The 17426-nt window shown below is 29.4% G+C and overlaps 1 protein-coding gene across 1 annotated transcript; it reads right to left on the minus strand.

Annotated features, from left to right (window-relative positions):
* Nucleotides 1-11802: 11802 nt before the first annotated feature.
* LOC120263638 (metal transporter Nramp5-like) lies at nt 11803-17092 on the minus strand. Its single transcript, XM_039271605.1, has 13 exons — nt 16900-17092; nt 16708-16786; nt 16575-16615; nt 16409-16487; nt 16204-16308; nt 15968-16077; nt 14299-14480; nt 14139-14208; nt 13856-14029; nt 13320-13424; nt 13117-13248; nt 12919-13014; nt 11803-12313 (listed from the first exon to the last, which is right to left on the minus strand). The coding sequence occupies exons 1-13, from the start codon at nt 17041-17043 to the stop codon at nt 11993-11995; spliced, it is 1638 nt and encodes a 545-aa protein (XP_039127539.1). The 5' UTR covers nt 17044-17092; the 3' UTR covers nt 11803-11992.
* Nucleotides 17093-17426: the final 334 nt, after the last annotated feature.

Consider the following 17426-nt stretch of genomic DNA (forward strand, 5'->3'; position numbering starts at 1 on the left):
TCCACTTAGGAAGTCACTCTTATGATGTGCAGAAAAACCAAATTAACTTGTAAAATGCAAAATGAACCCCTATCTAGACAAATACATATCTAATGGAGATGTTCCACTAGGACCTCAGGGTAAATTGCATTGATAATGTCGTTACTAAAACCTTACCAAAAATAAGGAATTAATGCAATATTGTATCAATTATGGCTACATTGTGAAGTTCAACCTAAGCACTACAAGATTTAAGACTTTCAGTGGCAACTCTTTTGTGTCTCCCTCTTATTTTACCACAAATATTAGGTTTTTTGTGTCAAAAAAGTTAACCGACACTATTTTTTAGATTAATTATGATAACTTATATTTTTTTATTACTATTACAATGATAATTGTGACAATGTAGTATATGCCACAATTAAGTCGTCACTATTAATATGTTAATAGTGACAAAATTTCTTTTGTATCTAATGTTCGTCACTAAAAGCATATAAGATTTGGTGTCAAAAATTTTTTAATGAGAATGATGTATAATTGTAACAAGACATATTGTCATCACTATAATTTCCATTTGTTGTGTCGAAAGTGTTTTCCGTTACTTAACATCTATTTTTTTGTTAAAACAGTTTTATCACGAAAATAAAAATCAACCATTTATTGTCTACTAAATATTTTTTTTAAATAATAATTTATCTATTTAAAAGAACAAAAGCCAAATGCAAAATGGAATTTGGCTCTTCTCAATTAGGGAAGAAATAATGGTATGAAAGTTGTAATTAAATTGAAATTTTTTGAAAATTTTAAATTTTTTTATTATATTCTTATTTCTTTCCTAAATATGTATAATAAACATCAAGAAGAGGGAATAACATGTATGCCCCAAAAAAAGTCAAGTTCTAGCAAAAGTTGATGCTAAAAAGTAAAAAGAAAGATTTAAATGCATAGTGAAGTACTTCATCTCCAAATTTACATTAGAGAATAGTTTAGGATAATTTATAATTGTATTTCCGATATTTAAATTTCTAATTTTATATATTCAAAATATGAATTTTGTAGTTTTAGTGATTTTTATCTATTTTAATATAATATTAAATACTTTTATTTGCATGTGACAATATTTTGCTACTAAAAAAATGTTTTTTTTTCTGTGACAAAATTGTCTAAGATATAACTTTATATTTATCACAAATAATTTTACTCAGGGAACACTAGATACACCATCATTGGCATTGGTTGATCCACAAGCCGCAAATGTACTCACTGACCTATTATTGGTTACCCCACTATCATGGATAACAAGCTACCCACTGCCATTTTTGTTCTTTCCCTATCATATATGCATAATTATGAAATAATACAATACAAAATAAAATTGAGAAGGAAAAACTCACAAATTAGTACTGTGTTGAGTACTTGAATTCCGTGAAATCTCTTGTTATGGATTGAAGCAACACAAATGCTACAAATGATTTTAATCCCCTTCCCACTAACCTTTCCATTAGTGAAGCCAATTTCCTCATTTGCTGCTTTCCATTATGCAAAGTTTTCCTACCTTTCTTCTTGTTTATAGGCACTACTAGAATCTTGGGGCATTGGTTACTCTTAGGACAACAATCCCTATATTATGTTAGGTATAAAATGTGCCTATATATTTCCAAAAATGTGGTCACCTTGTAAAAATTATCTCGGTGGTTCTTAGGCTTATGGTTTTTATTATATAGGCTAAAATTGCATGACAACAGGGCACCCCAATTAACTACAACTTTTTACAAGTACATGTTCTCTCTTTGTTGTCAACTACAAACTATCCATCATACACATGACTTGATATTTATCTTTCGTTGACCATGTTGTCGTATAAAACTAACTCATTTGCTTTGCTTTCTAATTGTTTTAGAATCTTAGGACTGTACAAGGTTGTACATATTTGCATGGCATTCCCTCTTCTCTGAATTCTAATCATCAACTTTGTCCTAATGATTTTATTCAATGTAAGTATACCCTTGGTCCTAGCTTCAAGTATTTGACTGTTAAAGCATTCACATAACTTATTCAAAAGCATGGCACACTAAATTATATTCTAAAGTGTGACTTACTCTAATATTGGTGGTGTATGCTCTTCAAGAAACCACAAGCTTCTGTAGACATGGCATTCAGGGCATCCATTTCCTTGTTATAAGTAGGAAGATAATTTGCCTTAGCAAATTTCCATACATAGTCCTTAAGGGCCTTTCCCTAGAAATTTTTCCTAAAGTTAGTATGAATGTACCTCCCATAATATCTTCGTTCATTATTGGGAAATAATTATTGTAGTGTAGATGTTAGAGCCTATATGTACAGTTATTTGATAAAGCATGTTCCAGCAAGAAAATAAGAAAGACTAAAAAAAAGAAAAATAAAAAGAATAAGCATAACAGAAACAATGCATCAACAATTCATTACAAACTACTAAGGAAATTAATTTACACCCATGTTTAAAGAACTTACCTATAGCCTATCACTCATGAAAGCCCAATGATAGTTGTCAGTTATTTCCAGGTTACTAATCAGTAGTTTCAAAACCCACATCGAGTTCTCATGGTTTCCCTTGCTTACCATAGCAATCATTTGCATCTGTTTCCACAGCTAAAAGTAGTTGCCCTCCAAATAAGCCCTTAAGGAAGCACTCATCTATTGAAATGATGCACTTGCATCCTACCATATAGCTTGCTCTCAGTAGAGCTTAGTAGACAAAAATAGCATAAAATGTGCCTTCACTACATCTAAACATTACTGTTAACCCTGGATGTCTCCTCACTAGCTCAAGTTCGTAGTTGTACAATCTGCTCATCACCATCTAACAAGCTTTTTGTTGGACACAAGCATTGCCACACACACACACACACACAAAGGGAAAACAAGTCAGACATACATCACAACCAACTCTGAACACTAAAGACTTCATTCTTGTAAAAACAAATACAAACTCTACCTTCTTGCAATGCATTTGACCCTCTAAGCCTTGAGCCTACTTATGTCAACCTCCTTATTGTTCTTAACAGCTTTAATAATTCCTATAACAAACTATGAAGGACTTTTCCTAAATTGTTCATAGTAGGTCTGTACAATCCATTGTGCACTCACAGGCATGATATTATGGTCATGAGAGCACTCGTGCTTGAGAATCCATGATATTATTGTTGTTAGGTTTGAAGTTCTTGACACATCTATTTCTAATGCCATAATTCCTAACAATCTCCCTAAACTGCTTGAATCAATGTTTTTAAAACTGGAACAAAAAATGAACCAGTCTCACATTTGGATCAAGGGTCGGGTCACATTTAAATCAATTTCTTTTTTTTTTTTAGTTTTTTTAGAGAATTGCCCAAATTTAATATTATACATGAAATTTTTCACAATTTTGTTTAAAAGGATATATTTTTTATTTTATTAATTTTAAGGAAATAACAATTTTTTAATATACTAGATATGTAAATAATCTGAAATATATTTTCAAATAAAATTTAAGAATTGAGGAGGTAGCTAGCAAAAATCCAATATATTAATCAAGAAAACATGCACTTTAGTTTCTTGTCACGTGGCAGCTGCCATGTTATTTTATCTTCCTCTTCTATGAGGGTTATCTGCTAAACCCTAATATATCTTTTTTGATCCCCGCAATCATTTCTCACTTATTGTTTCGATTCTTTCTCGACCTCTGAACAAATCCTAGTTTTGTTGATTTTTCAGAGTGAAATCAGTTTTTTTTTTCTCTCTTGTTTTTCATTGTAGAGATTTTGTTTTTTTTTTGTTTAGTTCTATCTATTTTAACCAATCTTGGAGTTTGGAGATCAAGAGCATTTTTTTTTTTGAAAAATTAACCTGGATTTCATGGATGCTAATTACTGGAGGTCTAGAAGATAGAGAGATGGTCGACAGAAGGAGATTCGTCAAATGTCAACAACATCAACATTTTCACGAAGCTTGAATCTTTAAAGAAGAGGAGAAAGTCAAAAACCGGGGTCTACCCAATTATGGTCCAATCAGCCTGTTCACCTGGTTGTAATGGGTTTTACCAGTCTGATTTTTGGTCAACTATTATCATACAACGGGACTAGACTCATGTCCGATTCCCACCGGTTTTATGGGTCCAACCGGCCAGTCCATTCCGAGATTAAAACTTTGCTTGAAACTACTAAACTTTATTCTAATCTTGATGTGGGGGTGGGGTGGGGGATGTTTGGGGAGGGGCGGTCTTCTTATCAAAGTCTTCATTATATTCTACACACTTAGGACTACTTGGATTTAGTTATTCTTCATCTCTTGAAGAGCATGAATGTAATTCCTCATGTGCACCAAAGTCAGATTCACCTTCAACATTACCTTCACTATGACGTCCTACTCCTCTACTTTCTCCCTCCGTATCTTCCTTAGGCCTAGGCATAACATTACTATATACAACAACTTCCTCTTCTTCACTGTGGAAACTATACTCGGAACCATACAGCTTATTATTCTAATCCCATACCTTTTCTTTGCTTTGTTCTTCAATTCTACATTTTCTTCTAAATCAATATTTCCCTATTTATCAGCAACTAAACATCATTTCTACCAGCAATCAAAACCAGGCTACTACTATTATTTGTATCTATCATAGAAACCCTAGGATATACATTTATTATCCTATGCAGTTGACACTCAAAGTCATTGCCAAAGCATTTGCATCATCTTTTATTTCTCTCAAACTCCTTGTCTTACTCTTTAAATCCAACCACCACAACCTACAGGCTTCCACATGTAATCTTATCTCCTTTGCCTTGCCAATGATTTCTAACCTAGATATTTATCGGCACAACAATAATCAGGATATCCAGCTATTCTATGGTTTTCCCACTTTTGTACATCATCAAGTGTATAATATATTCTTATCGTGAAATATTCAGAGCTTGGTGCTAAGATAAAATTATCCAATTCTTAACAAAGTTCAGCACAAGCAATGCCATTTAAAAACAATTTTATGATACTCTAAATACAATATCTTGCAAAAATAATCCATGGCCATTTAATTACTCCCACCAACTTGAGATCCTTAGTTTAAAGAGTATTCCCATACTTTTAAGAACAAAATCACAAAAGAAAAGAAGAAAAAAAGACACAACAACAACTTTTAAACAGATAATGAACACCAAAGAATCCACTAGTAAACATAATTAACACATTACCTGAGTTATCATACACCATGCTAAATTCAAAACTCAACACATTGAATTAAAACCAGCAAAAGGAGTTTGAAAAGAACTAGAACTTACAGAGATAAAAATATTTAACCAAAATTAGAAGAAAAATCCCTAACTTCTAAGAAGATATCAAACAACAAAATTCAACATTGAACATAATTGATAAAACTTAAAAGAACAAAAACCATACTAAAATCAAAATTTTACAATACAGAATCAAAACTAGTAACAAAAATCAGGAAAAAAAACTACACCTCCCATAACAAACACAAACCTAATAAGTCACCAAATACAATCCTAAAATCAAAATTTGTCAACACATTGAGCCAAATCTAGAAAAAGGAATTATACAAAAGAATTACAACTTTCATAATGGATACAAATCTAAGTCACTAAATACCATCCTAAAATCAAAATTTTCAATACACTAAGTCAAAAAACAAAAAAGAGAACTAGGAAAAAAAATTACAACTTCAATGATGGAGACAAACATTGCTTGCCCAAACATGGACTTGTACATCAAACAAACATTTCAGAACATTTGCATGTGAAATAAATATATCACCAAATAAGACATATAAATGGATGAGTTTCTAAAATTCTTCATATCTAATAACATTGATGCCCTATACTAGATAGTTAACCATGCTAAGTAGTAATACTAAAATTAGATGGAGCTATCAAACTGATCATTCAGGAGGTTAATGAAATACACTATGACTTAAATATTTTAGTGCCCAAACATGTATAGGATGTATGTGTTTTTATATTTACTGCCAAATTCTGAATACTCTGCCCTAAATATTACATAGCATAAATTCACACTAAGAGGCCCTTCTAATAATGTGGAGAACTAAACTCTTCATTTGCTTTTATTGTATTGGAAATGTGAATGCAACATTTTACGGGATCAAAATAGATGTTCATAGTTGATATGTGAAAATGTGAATGCAATCTTGCTCTTAATACATCTAGATAGAACAAAGGAGTGGAATTTTAGATTTAATTAATATATAGTATCAAAGGTTCAAATTCTAATAATTACATGATACAAATTCAAATTGTATGCTAATAGTTGCAAGACTACATTCGGGTGTCAAATATGGGAAAATAGTGACCTTCGTTACTCAGGCAATCACAACCATATTTATCCCTACTTTCTTCATTACAACTTTAATCCAAGACAAATTTTTGGAGTAAAAATGGGGACATTTTAGGCTTATCTTCATTTCATATAAGGCAAACCCTCAATTGATTAGCAATTCATTTATCCCACATGTTATCTTACAATTAGAATGTAATGTTTGAAACCCTAACGCCGATCTCCATTTCAAATTTCAGAATAATTAAACAAACAACTTGCAGTAACTTGGAGGTTCCTCTACTAATTGTCTTATTGCCCAATCAACTTCCATAACCCACCTAGCATTCTCGCAAGTCATTTCACTTTCACCTGCTGCTATGAAGGTTTACAGGTCCCCAGAAGTGGAGGTCTCTGTCTCGAGAAGAAGGAAGAGGTCTCGGTCTTGAGAAGGAAGAATGCAGATGATTGCGTTTGGAGGCAAGGACTATCACTTGGATGAAGAAGGGAAAAGACGGGGAAAGAAGAAGGAGAACTTTAAAAATAGCTGACGTGGCATATGGCGTGTTAGTATAAGAGGCCACGTGGCTCTCACCTTAACATGTCATGTCCACGTGTGCACCAACGTGGCAAACTGGTATACATGTAATATTAATTACTTTTGCAATATATATATATATATATTAAAATTGCTACCTAAATAGTTACTGATGATAAATTTTATGTACGGTAAATTTGATAAATTCTTTCGTAGTTACTTTATAAATAGTAAATTTGATAAGCCTAATCATGGTATGACTCATTTAGATTTAATTATGAAAATAATCGCATGTTCTATGTTTCAAGGGCATCTTTTTTGTTTATTTTTATTTTACAAATAGGCAACAAGAGCTCTCTATTTAAGAGAAATCAGGGATGTGCGCATGCATGGAGCTAGTAGAATAAGCACATGTGCTCTTATATTATGTGAGTTTTTAGGTTCAATTTCAGGTCTTCCTCAAAATAAACACCCTACGTAAAAAATATGGCACCAATAAGTCAAGAGACCGGTGATTAAAGCACTTTTATCTTTTGTTTATTTTTATAAAATAAATATTTTTAAGTTAAATATTTATAAGAAGATATGAATTAATTCAACTTTGAGCTACTTCCATCGCTACCTCCAAACCAATATCTGTCATCAATGAAAATATTATAAAGATATACCACATCTTCTATTAATTTAAAATCAAAACTTTGTAATCATTTACATGAAAGAAAAATAGTGACTTCCTTTCTTATTAAGGGAGAGGTGATACGTAATAATTGGAGTAATTTATATATCCACTTTAATAAAAAAAAAAATTTAAAAATCTTGTAAGAATGTTATTCAAAACTTTTCAATCATTGAAATTAATAAATATTTTTTTCTTGCAAAAATGATTCGATACTCGACATTTTACTAAATTCAAGTGAATCAAAGAGCAAATCCTTTTCAATGTGGAAAAACATAACCCTCTCACTAGTTTGCAAAAATAATACTTACCTAATCAAAATAATAGTTTGTAATTTCAGAAAAAAAAAATTATTTATTTTATAAAATAAACATTTCTAAAATGAATAGATTCGTTATAATGCTTTTAAGATGATTGTCTTCACAAATCAAATATATTTTGAAAAAATAACTAATCCTAATAAGCTCTTATTAATAAATATCACAAACAAGCACATACAAAATCATGCATACACATACAATAAGAAAGCATCAAACTTGTTCTCAAAGTTGAATGCAACAAACTTCAAATCTAATTAAGTTTAATACTAATTAAATATTTGCTACCAACAACAAGACGAATTGTTACCATTTCCACCACCAACAAGCTTTGGATTAGAAATGGAAGTCTCTGGCATCACCACACTTTTCTTATCGTACTTGAGCTTTAAATGCCGAAAAGAAAAGCATCCTTTGAAGGCCGAAGAAGAGCCGGAAAAGATGGTGGTGGCCGGAGAAGTGAAAGATAGGGAGAGCAGAGAAGGAGGTGGACTTAGTTTTGGTATTGACGGCAAATCGTGCATGGTTGATGTTGTTATTTTCCTTCGGAATCCCTGGTTCGATCTCCCATTGGAATGGTATTGAACCTGGTTTTTTGAAAGACTCATCGATCATAATTACTTTCTTATTTTATTTTATTTTTCTGGTTTAGAGCAAAACTATTAGGCCTGGTATGAGAAGTTGAATGCGATATATTTATATATATGTCGATGATTATTTAATATATAGTTCAAAAATAGGTGTATGTTAGGCATGCAATAGTGACATTAATTGTGAGGCACTTCTTCGGCCGTGCTTTATGGTTATGGTAAGATTTTATTAGTAATGATGAAGTGGAAGTGAAGGAAAAGAAGTTATTAGGTGTAAAATTAACTTTAATTATGTTTTTGATGCTCAAATTAATTATTATAATTGTTTATGTTTCTTTGAAACCACAAATCAATAGAAATATTAGAATTATCAAAATATATTGTTGATATATATACTCTAAACTCGAGATCAATATTATTCATTTTTTTAGAGTGGTTTAGAAATTTAAAATTATCAATAGATTATTTTTTTAAAAAAAATAAACTATAATAAAAGTATATTTCAATACAATATATAAATTATTTGAACTATATATATATATATATATATAAACAGAGAATAAGTTTATATGAACGACACACTACACATAAACGACAAGCACTCTACATTTAGGGGGCGTTTGGTTCACAGTAATGATATATTACCATGGTAATGAGATTACCATGGTAATATGATCGGGAATGTTATATGCCTGGGAATGTTGTGGTAATGTGAGATTACCATGTTTGGTTGAGAATTTATATTACTGGTAATCTTTCATTACTATGTTTGGTTAGTCATGGTAATCACCTCAGTAATATGTCAAATTTACCAAAATACCCTTACATATAAAATTTTGAAAAATATAATTTAAAGTATTTAGATAAATAAATAATTAAATTATAACATTAATAATTATTTTTTTCGCAATTTTTAAAATACCTTTGTATTTATCAAAATACCCCTACGTATAAAATTTTTAAAAATATAATTTAAACTATTTAAATAAATAAATAATTTAAATTATAATATCAAAAATTAGTTTTTTACAATTTTTAAATACCTTTGTATTTACCAAAATACCCCTATGTATAAAAATTTGAACAACTTAATTTCAAGTATTTAGATAAATAAATAATTAAATTATAATATCAAAAATTATTTTTTTACAATTTTTTAAAATACCTTTGTATTTACCAAAATACCCCTACGTATAAAAATTTGAAAAACTTAATTTAAAGTATTTAGATAAATAAATAATTAAATTATAATATAAAAGATAATTTTTTCACAATTTTTTAAAATATATTTGTATTTATCAAAATATCCCTACGTATAAAAATTTGAAAAACTTAATTTAAAGTATTTAGATAAATAAATAATTAAATTATAATATTAAAAAATAATAAAGGAAAATAAAAACTAGGGAGTGTAATAAGGAATTACATTAAATGAGTGGGGGTATAATTGGAAAAAAAATACATGTCAGATTACCACCAACTTGGTAATTTGGATGGACACCTGTTTTGGTGGTAATGTGATTACCACCTTACTTGGTAATATTTCACTATTGGTAATTTTACATTACTATCAACATTACCACTGCTACAGTAACCAAATATGGTAATCTGAACAGATTACCACCAAATTCCCGGTAATGTTTGCACATTACCGTGAACCAAACGCTCCCTTAAGGGTAAGTCAGGAATGTGTATGTATGGGGAGCAGAGCTCAATGCCAACCCACGTATCCTCACCTTGCGTGGACATGAGATTCGATATCGGGTTTTTTCTGAAACAAACGCCCTACGCAAGGGATCTGGTATCAATTGACCCAAAAACCGTTGGTCAATGCAGACATTTTCATTATTGTTATTTAAAAAATAAAAAAAATAAAAATAATAATATTATTATTATTATTTTGCATCCTATGCAACAATGACTTGGCACCAATAATTTCACGGGCATGCCCTTAAGTCTATCATTTGTTTGTGCAAGCTTAGCAAGCCAATCAATTATAAAAGACTTATGATGGTGTCTGTACAAATGATATCATGTAGTTGGATATTTCTTTATTGCACATTCAATCCAATTGATTCCTTAATAATAATAATAATAATAATAATAATAATAATAAATTAAATTAAAATAAAAATCATGTTGTTGGATATTACTTTGTTGAACATTAATTATTCCTGAAATTAAAAAAATTCTTAAAAGTATTAAAATATGAATATGTTTGACCAGCTTATATTCAAGGATAAGACTTGATAGGTTAGGTTTGCCAACTCAAAAAATTGAGAGTTCATGGTTTGCTTATATTTATTTAAAAAATTGAGGGTTAAAAAAAGTATTATTTCATTTTATAAGGTAAATAGTTTTTTTTTTAATAAAATCATCATTGTTCGAAGAAAATGTTTCAAAAAAATTAACAAATTTATGTTTATACAAATGGGGTGTCTTTTTTTTCTTTTTAAAAAAAATTTTACTTGTCAGGTAGAAAAATATTATTTTTGAAAATTATTGCCTATACTTTTTTTTTTTTAATGTGGAGGCTTTAGAAGATATTAGAATTTTATTTGAAAATTTTGGAGAGACAGAGAATAGAACTAATAAAATATAATAAGTAAAAAAATTAAAAAAACTAAAATTGAGTAAAATCAAATTATGGCATTAATGTATACATCTAAACAAATATAATAAAACAAAAAAAATACTTCAATAAATTAATATCAATCCAAGCCTATAACTCTTTCCGCTATTCATAGAAATAATTTTGAAAAACATGGATGAAGTACTCAGTTTAAAAATACATTCAAAATAAATAACATTGTTATTGCTTAAGATTGATGTAAAGCACATAGTGTTGGCATATTTTTAATTTAATAAAAATCATTAAATTAATTAATTATTTATTTATCGTACATTAGTGTTGGCACTAATGATAGATGGTGAGAGTTAAGTTAATTAATTACCTTAAGCATAAAATTAAAGCATATTATGTAATTAAAGGATTTGATGAAATTATTAAATAACTAGTCTTAATAGTAAATAATGGGGGTAGTTTTACTATTTATTATTTGTATGGTAACTGTATCTCTCAAGTTACATTAAACCAAATAATGAAAAAGTTAATGCATCATTTTCAATTATAGCAAACCAAACAATAGTGATGTAATTTGAAATACAGAATTTTTACTTATATGTGATTTCACTTACATTGTAATTTTACTTGTAGCAAATTAACCAAAAACCCCCTTAAGTGTTTATTTTAGAAATACATCCTAAACAATACCATTTTGGAAAGGAAAAAAACATTAACTTTAAAAAAAAATAGTAAATAACTTTTTTTTTTATAATTTTTTTTATTAATGTAGATAAATCACCTTAAATACACATCTTTTTATTAATATTAGACCTCAACCATGCATTCTAGAGGAGTCGAAATTCTAATTAGATATTTTACAATTTGGCTATTGTGTCGGTGATAATTATCAGATAACTTTTTTGATTATTGAACATTGACATAAAGTACATTAGGTAGAACATTACATGTGATGTTTGTATATATTATATATATGCCAAAAAAAGAAAAGATACACCGACTTGGAATTTATTGTGGAAGTGGGATATCAGCAAGGTCCTCTCTATAAGGCACAAGGACAACGTCATTAGCAGCATTAGTGGCACCAACTCCCTTCTCCATCTCAACATCATTAGGGTTGATGAAGGTCACCACAGTGTCCTTCCTAACGGTCAAGTAGAGCACTGAGAGGATGTAGATAGCCATGATTGGGAACACAATGAGTCCTATGAGCACATTTGCCACCTTTGGAAGCTTGTTGTGAATGAGCCAATCTACAAACCCTGTGCTTAGGTAGTAGATGTTGATCCCTATTATTCCCACCCCTAGGATCCATGAAGCCACAATTATCTACAAACATTAATTAATATACTTCATTAGTTTATTTATAATCTCATAAAAGCATAGTAATATTTAATATATATATATATATATTTGAAGAACCATAATGCATATTAACAAGTAGGATACGGCATAAACTAAAGTCTTATACTAGTAATCACATTTATTTTGAAAGACGGAAGTTATTCTATATATATACTAAATTAAATATTAATATATGCAGTGGTTATAATGTTTGTAAGTAAGATAAAAATAAAAAAAACCTTTAATTTTTAATAATTTCTATAAAAATTAAAAAAAATTATTTACGTAAGTTGGTTAAGTATAAATTATTTTAACAATATGAAATATATTTTTATGTTTGAGAAAAGCTAATTAAATAAATTTTCATGTTATATACATAAATTGATTATAAGATAGTTGACTTTTAAATTTTTTATATGGGATAGTTATCCAACAATCTGAAATTAATTTTAACTATATTATAGTAAGTACATAAAGTCAACTACCTGTATTTTATGTCAAAACAATTTCATGTGATGAAGTTAATTTATAATTTGTTTATAAATTAAAAAAACAATGTGAAAAAGAAATTAATGAAATATAGAACTAACATAGATTGAGTTCTTGTGGGGTCCCATTTTAGTTTTGCTGCTACTGAACTTGAGGAGAGGAATTAGTGCAAATGGCAACTCAAAGGAAAGAATCATCTGCTCACAACAAACAATATATACTTAATTAATTAATAAAATAATACAGAAAATTATTAAAATTTTAGTAGTGTTGAACAAAAATTTGAGTATGAAACTTACTGATGCAATGATAATAAGTCTTCCGGCACCAGAAGAGCCTCCGATTATGGAAACGATGAGACTTGGTGTGATGGCGATACACCGAGTCATTAGGTTTCTCAACCAGTTTCTCATTTTTATGTTCCAAAATCCCTATTTTTAAAATTTATTTTTATTTAATGTATATATAATAATAAAAAAAATAAACATTTAGAGAAATAGACCTGCATGATATACTGGCCGGCATAAGTTCCAGTAATGGTGGAGCTCTGACCAGAAGCAAGCAAAGCAATTGCATAAACGATTGAGCTTGATTTTCCAAGCACATTCTACAATCACAACATAAAGGAAAGGAAAAAACATTAGATTTAATTCATTTTTTTATATTAAAATTTTAAATAAATTGCTAAATTTAATCAAGTATATATCATGACTTTCAGTATGTCACTTTTTAATTATATCATAGTGCTTTTTTAAAGTCTTTGACCTACTAATTTTTTAGAAATCATGGATTATAAACTAATATGAGGAATAGTACTAAGATCCCATAATTTATAAAATTTTTGAAGTGGATGATTTTTGGATATAAAAAAAATTTGAGCTCAAAACTATTGATTGTGACTCTCAAATCAATCCTAAAAAGTCTTTAGTGGTTTTTTCCTTGTATATTATTTAGTAATTCATAATATGATTTTACTATTTCTTAATAGAAAAGCATAATTATACTTTTATTTTAAAATAAAAAATAAAAAATTCTGACCTTGAGCAAAAAAGAAGCAGAATTAAGGGTTAAGTTAGAGCATTTATCAGCATTGTCTTGTGAGAGATTCTCGGCAGCACAAACAGTGCCTGAGACTGCTACAACTGCAACGTTTATTAGCAATGCAACAAACAAAGCAAACCCACTCTCCAATAGGAAGTATCTACAAGCAGCCTGTAAAAAAGTTTACCAAAAAAATTAATTAATTATTTAAAAACTAATAAATCACAATTAAGAGAGAGAAGTAGAAAAGTTATAAATTAATAATTTATTTCATTCCCACATTGATTCCACTTCTAGATGGAGGTGTTTTTCTTGACAGAACCAAAGCTGAATGGAGGAAAAGATTGTGCCTATATATAAATTGAGGAAAAAAACATTATTATGTATATATATATATTTTTAATTTATTAGTTTAAACTATTAAGTTGAGTTAAACTTACGGCATGACAAGAGCTCCCAAGAGTGCAATAGCATCTCCGGTAGCACCATTGCCCTTGAGACGAGGGATGAAGAGTCCCTTCAATACTTCTACTGCCGGAGGCTTCACATAACTTAGTTCTCCAAAATAACACGCAGCCATTACAAACACCAATATTGATATCAAAAGCTCAAGTTTTCTAATCTGCATGACACAAATAATAGATTCATATGTTTTATTTAACTTATAATTAGAATGTAGATCATAATTTCTTCACTAAAACAAAATTAATTATATAACTATCTAATGTAAAAAAAATATTGTTAAAAATAATTATATATTTAATATCAAATAATCAGAAATTTATATATATATGTATATATTATTATAAAAAGTGATTAAAAAAATTTATTTATTAATAAGTCAAATCAAGTTATAACATCAAATTTTAGTTCAAGATGATGAGTGAAATAAAATTAAATTATAGTGAAATGGTGCCAATGATGCACACATTGGGGAACCCACAATCACTAAAGACTAATTTTACAGGTTGAGATTATCCCCACATATATGCATATGGACTTTTTTTCAATTAGGTGATGTAGAACTAAACTAGGCGTGCAACATTACTCCACCGATAAGACTCGAAATCCTCTTTAAGTCAGGTACACTAGTTAAGTGTGCTTTGCTCAATAACATGGGGCATATCCCGGGTCAAAACTCTCTATTGGTTTACTAGTCAATTTTTTATCTAGCTCCACACCATCTATTCTCAATGAAAGCACCAATGATGTAGACAATGGAGGATCCACAACCCCAAAAGATCGACCAGTCTAATAGGGTGGGGTTACCCCTCACAGATGGACTTTCCCTCAATTAAGCTATGTGAAACTAAACTAGACTTATAACGTTCAACTAGTTACGTTGTTTTCGATACTATGAATAAAAATTATTATGGTGTTTTCTCCGATATTGTTTCTTTGATATTATTAAACTAGTTTTTATTTTTGATGTGATCGTTTTGCATTAAAAATTTTAAAACAAAGATGTTTTAATTATGTTAGAGGCATTTTCACTTAATATCGATTTCAAAGCACATCAACTTTTGTGTAAAGTTTCATTAGGACGAAGGCCCTTTAATATTACCAAGAATTTAACTAATTCCATTAATAAAATGATAAATATGAAAGGATGATACGAATACAGATAGGAAAGTCAAATAACAGAACAAAAAAATTAATGATGATGAGAAAATCAGGACTATGATTGAAGAGAAAGTTTGTGATAGGGAAATCTTAATGATTTGTCAATAATTATATATATCACTTGGGGTGGTAAAAAAAATAAAAACTATGAGTTTATTTCCTCTTATATAATGTTTATTTATATATACGAAAAACCAATTCCTACCACCATCTACACTCTACCTAAGTGCTGGATTTGATTTAATCTGTTTTTCAAAAAATTACAATTTTTGTATTTCTAAGAGTTTAAAAAAAAGTTATTTTGAAATTTTTTAACATTAAAAAAAAATGTTTTTCCCATAAATACAAATTGCCTGTATAAAAAAATAAAAAAAAAATACAAAAATAAATACAAAATTACCCAGAAACATTTTTAAAAACTTTTTTTTTCCTAAAAAAAAAAAAAAGTCAAACCAAAGAGAGTTATAATTAATATATGTTACTGACCCCATATCTCTGTAGTCCTAAGAGCAAGAGAGTACTCAATCCAGTGATAAGCACACCAGTCCATACAGGAATGTGAAATAGAATATTCAGAGCAAAGGCTGTCCCAATCACTGCATACCAAATAAACAAAAAAATATATAACATTCAAATCTCTAACAACATAAAAAAAAAACAGAAATTAAATGTTTCAACCACCACTGGAATTTATCAACTTTGTTTTCATATGTTTTCCAAACCTTCAGGTATATCAGCAGCAATTACTGCAACCTCTGCAAGCAGCCATAAACAAAGCTTCACTATTTTTGGGTATTCCTCTTTGCATAGCTCAGCCAGATGCCTTCCTGTTGTTTAAATTAATATATATTCATTATTAACTATAATTAAGATTAACTCCATTAATTATATATATATATATATATATAATGAATGAGTAGCAAATACCTGTTGTGACACCAAGGTTTGCTGCTAGTGATTGAATTATGAGTGCAAAAACAAGCCCAATGAGGATTACCCACAAAAGCTTCATTGTATGCATTCATGCAATTAATTAGAACAAAATAAGAATAGAGAAGAAAAAGGGTGAAAATTTAACCTTCTTGTTAATTACCTCATATTTGTGATCAGCTCCAGCTTGTAAATCAGTCTCCACTGCACCATAGTTTAATCACATCCATATCAGATTTAATTGAATCAAATTAATACAGTTTTTGAGAAAGAGAATTAATGAGATAGTTAATTACAGTTTCCAGGATCAAGATAAGCCAATGACACAAGAAAACCAGGACCAATATGAGCCAAGAACTTCCTCCACCCATAACTCTGATTTCAGTAATATATATATAATTACAATAAGTTATGAAAAGTCTAGGAGGACAGAAAAATAAATAATGATAATAATAAGAGAGAAAAAAAAAGAAAAGAAAAATCAAGACCTTTTCATCTTCATTTGAATGATTTGAAAGCTTATCAATCCGGCTAGCATTTTCATTCTCAGGCGTACCGATAGAGATGATTCGATTACTTAACCTTGCTGCAATGATCTCTCTTCCAAGCTCTCCGCCATTATTCATCTCCATTGATCTTTTTCTTAAACCACACTGAATAAACCATTCTTCATCTTCTTCATCTTTTATACTGATCTTTCAAAACTTAGATAGCAATATTAATATATGAATTATTATAACCAACAGAGAAAGATGAATGAGTTGATTTTAATTAATTAGGGTTTATCTACTCCATTACGGTGACACCATTCATGCCTTTATGAAGGCCTGGGTTTCATGCTGCATGGGCTACTGCAAGGGAGGCGTTTTGTAGGTTAGTGCATGATCCTTTGGATGATGTTTAAAGTACACGTGTTGAGTTTCTGAAGTTACTTGCATGGATTTCAGTGTTCACGTTAACGTAGCTAAAGGAGGTGGCATACAATGAACATGGTGCTCTTCTTCTTTGGCTTTTA

This window comes from Dioscorea cayenensis, chromosome 6 (assembly GCF_009730915.1).
Source record: "Dioscorea cayenensis subsp. rotundata cultivar TDr96_F1 chromosome 6, TDr96_F1_v2_PseudoChromosome.rev07_lg8_w22 25.fasta, whole genome shotgun sequence".
NCBI classification, from domain to species: domain Eukaryota; kingdom Viridiplantae; phylum Streptophyta; class Magnoliopsida; order Dioscoreales; family Dioscoreaceae; genus Dioscorea; species Dioscorea cayenensis.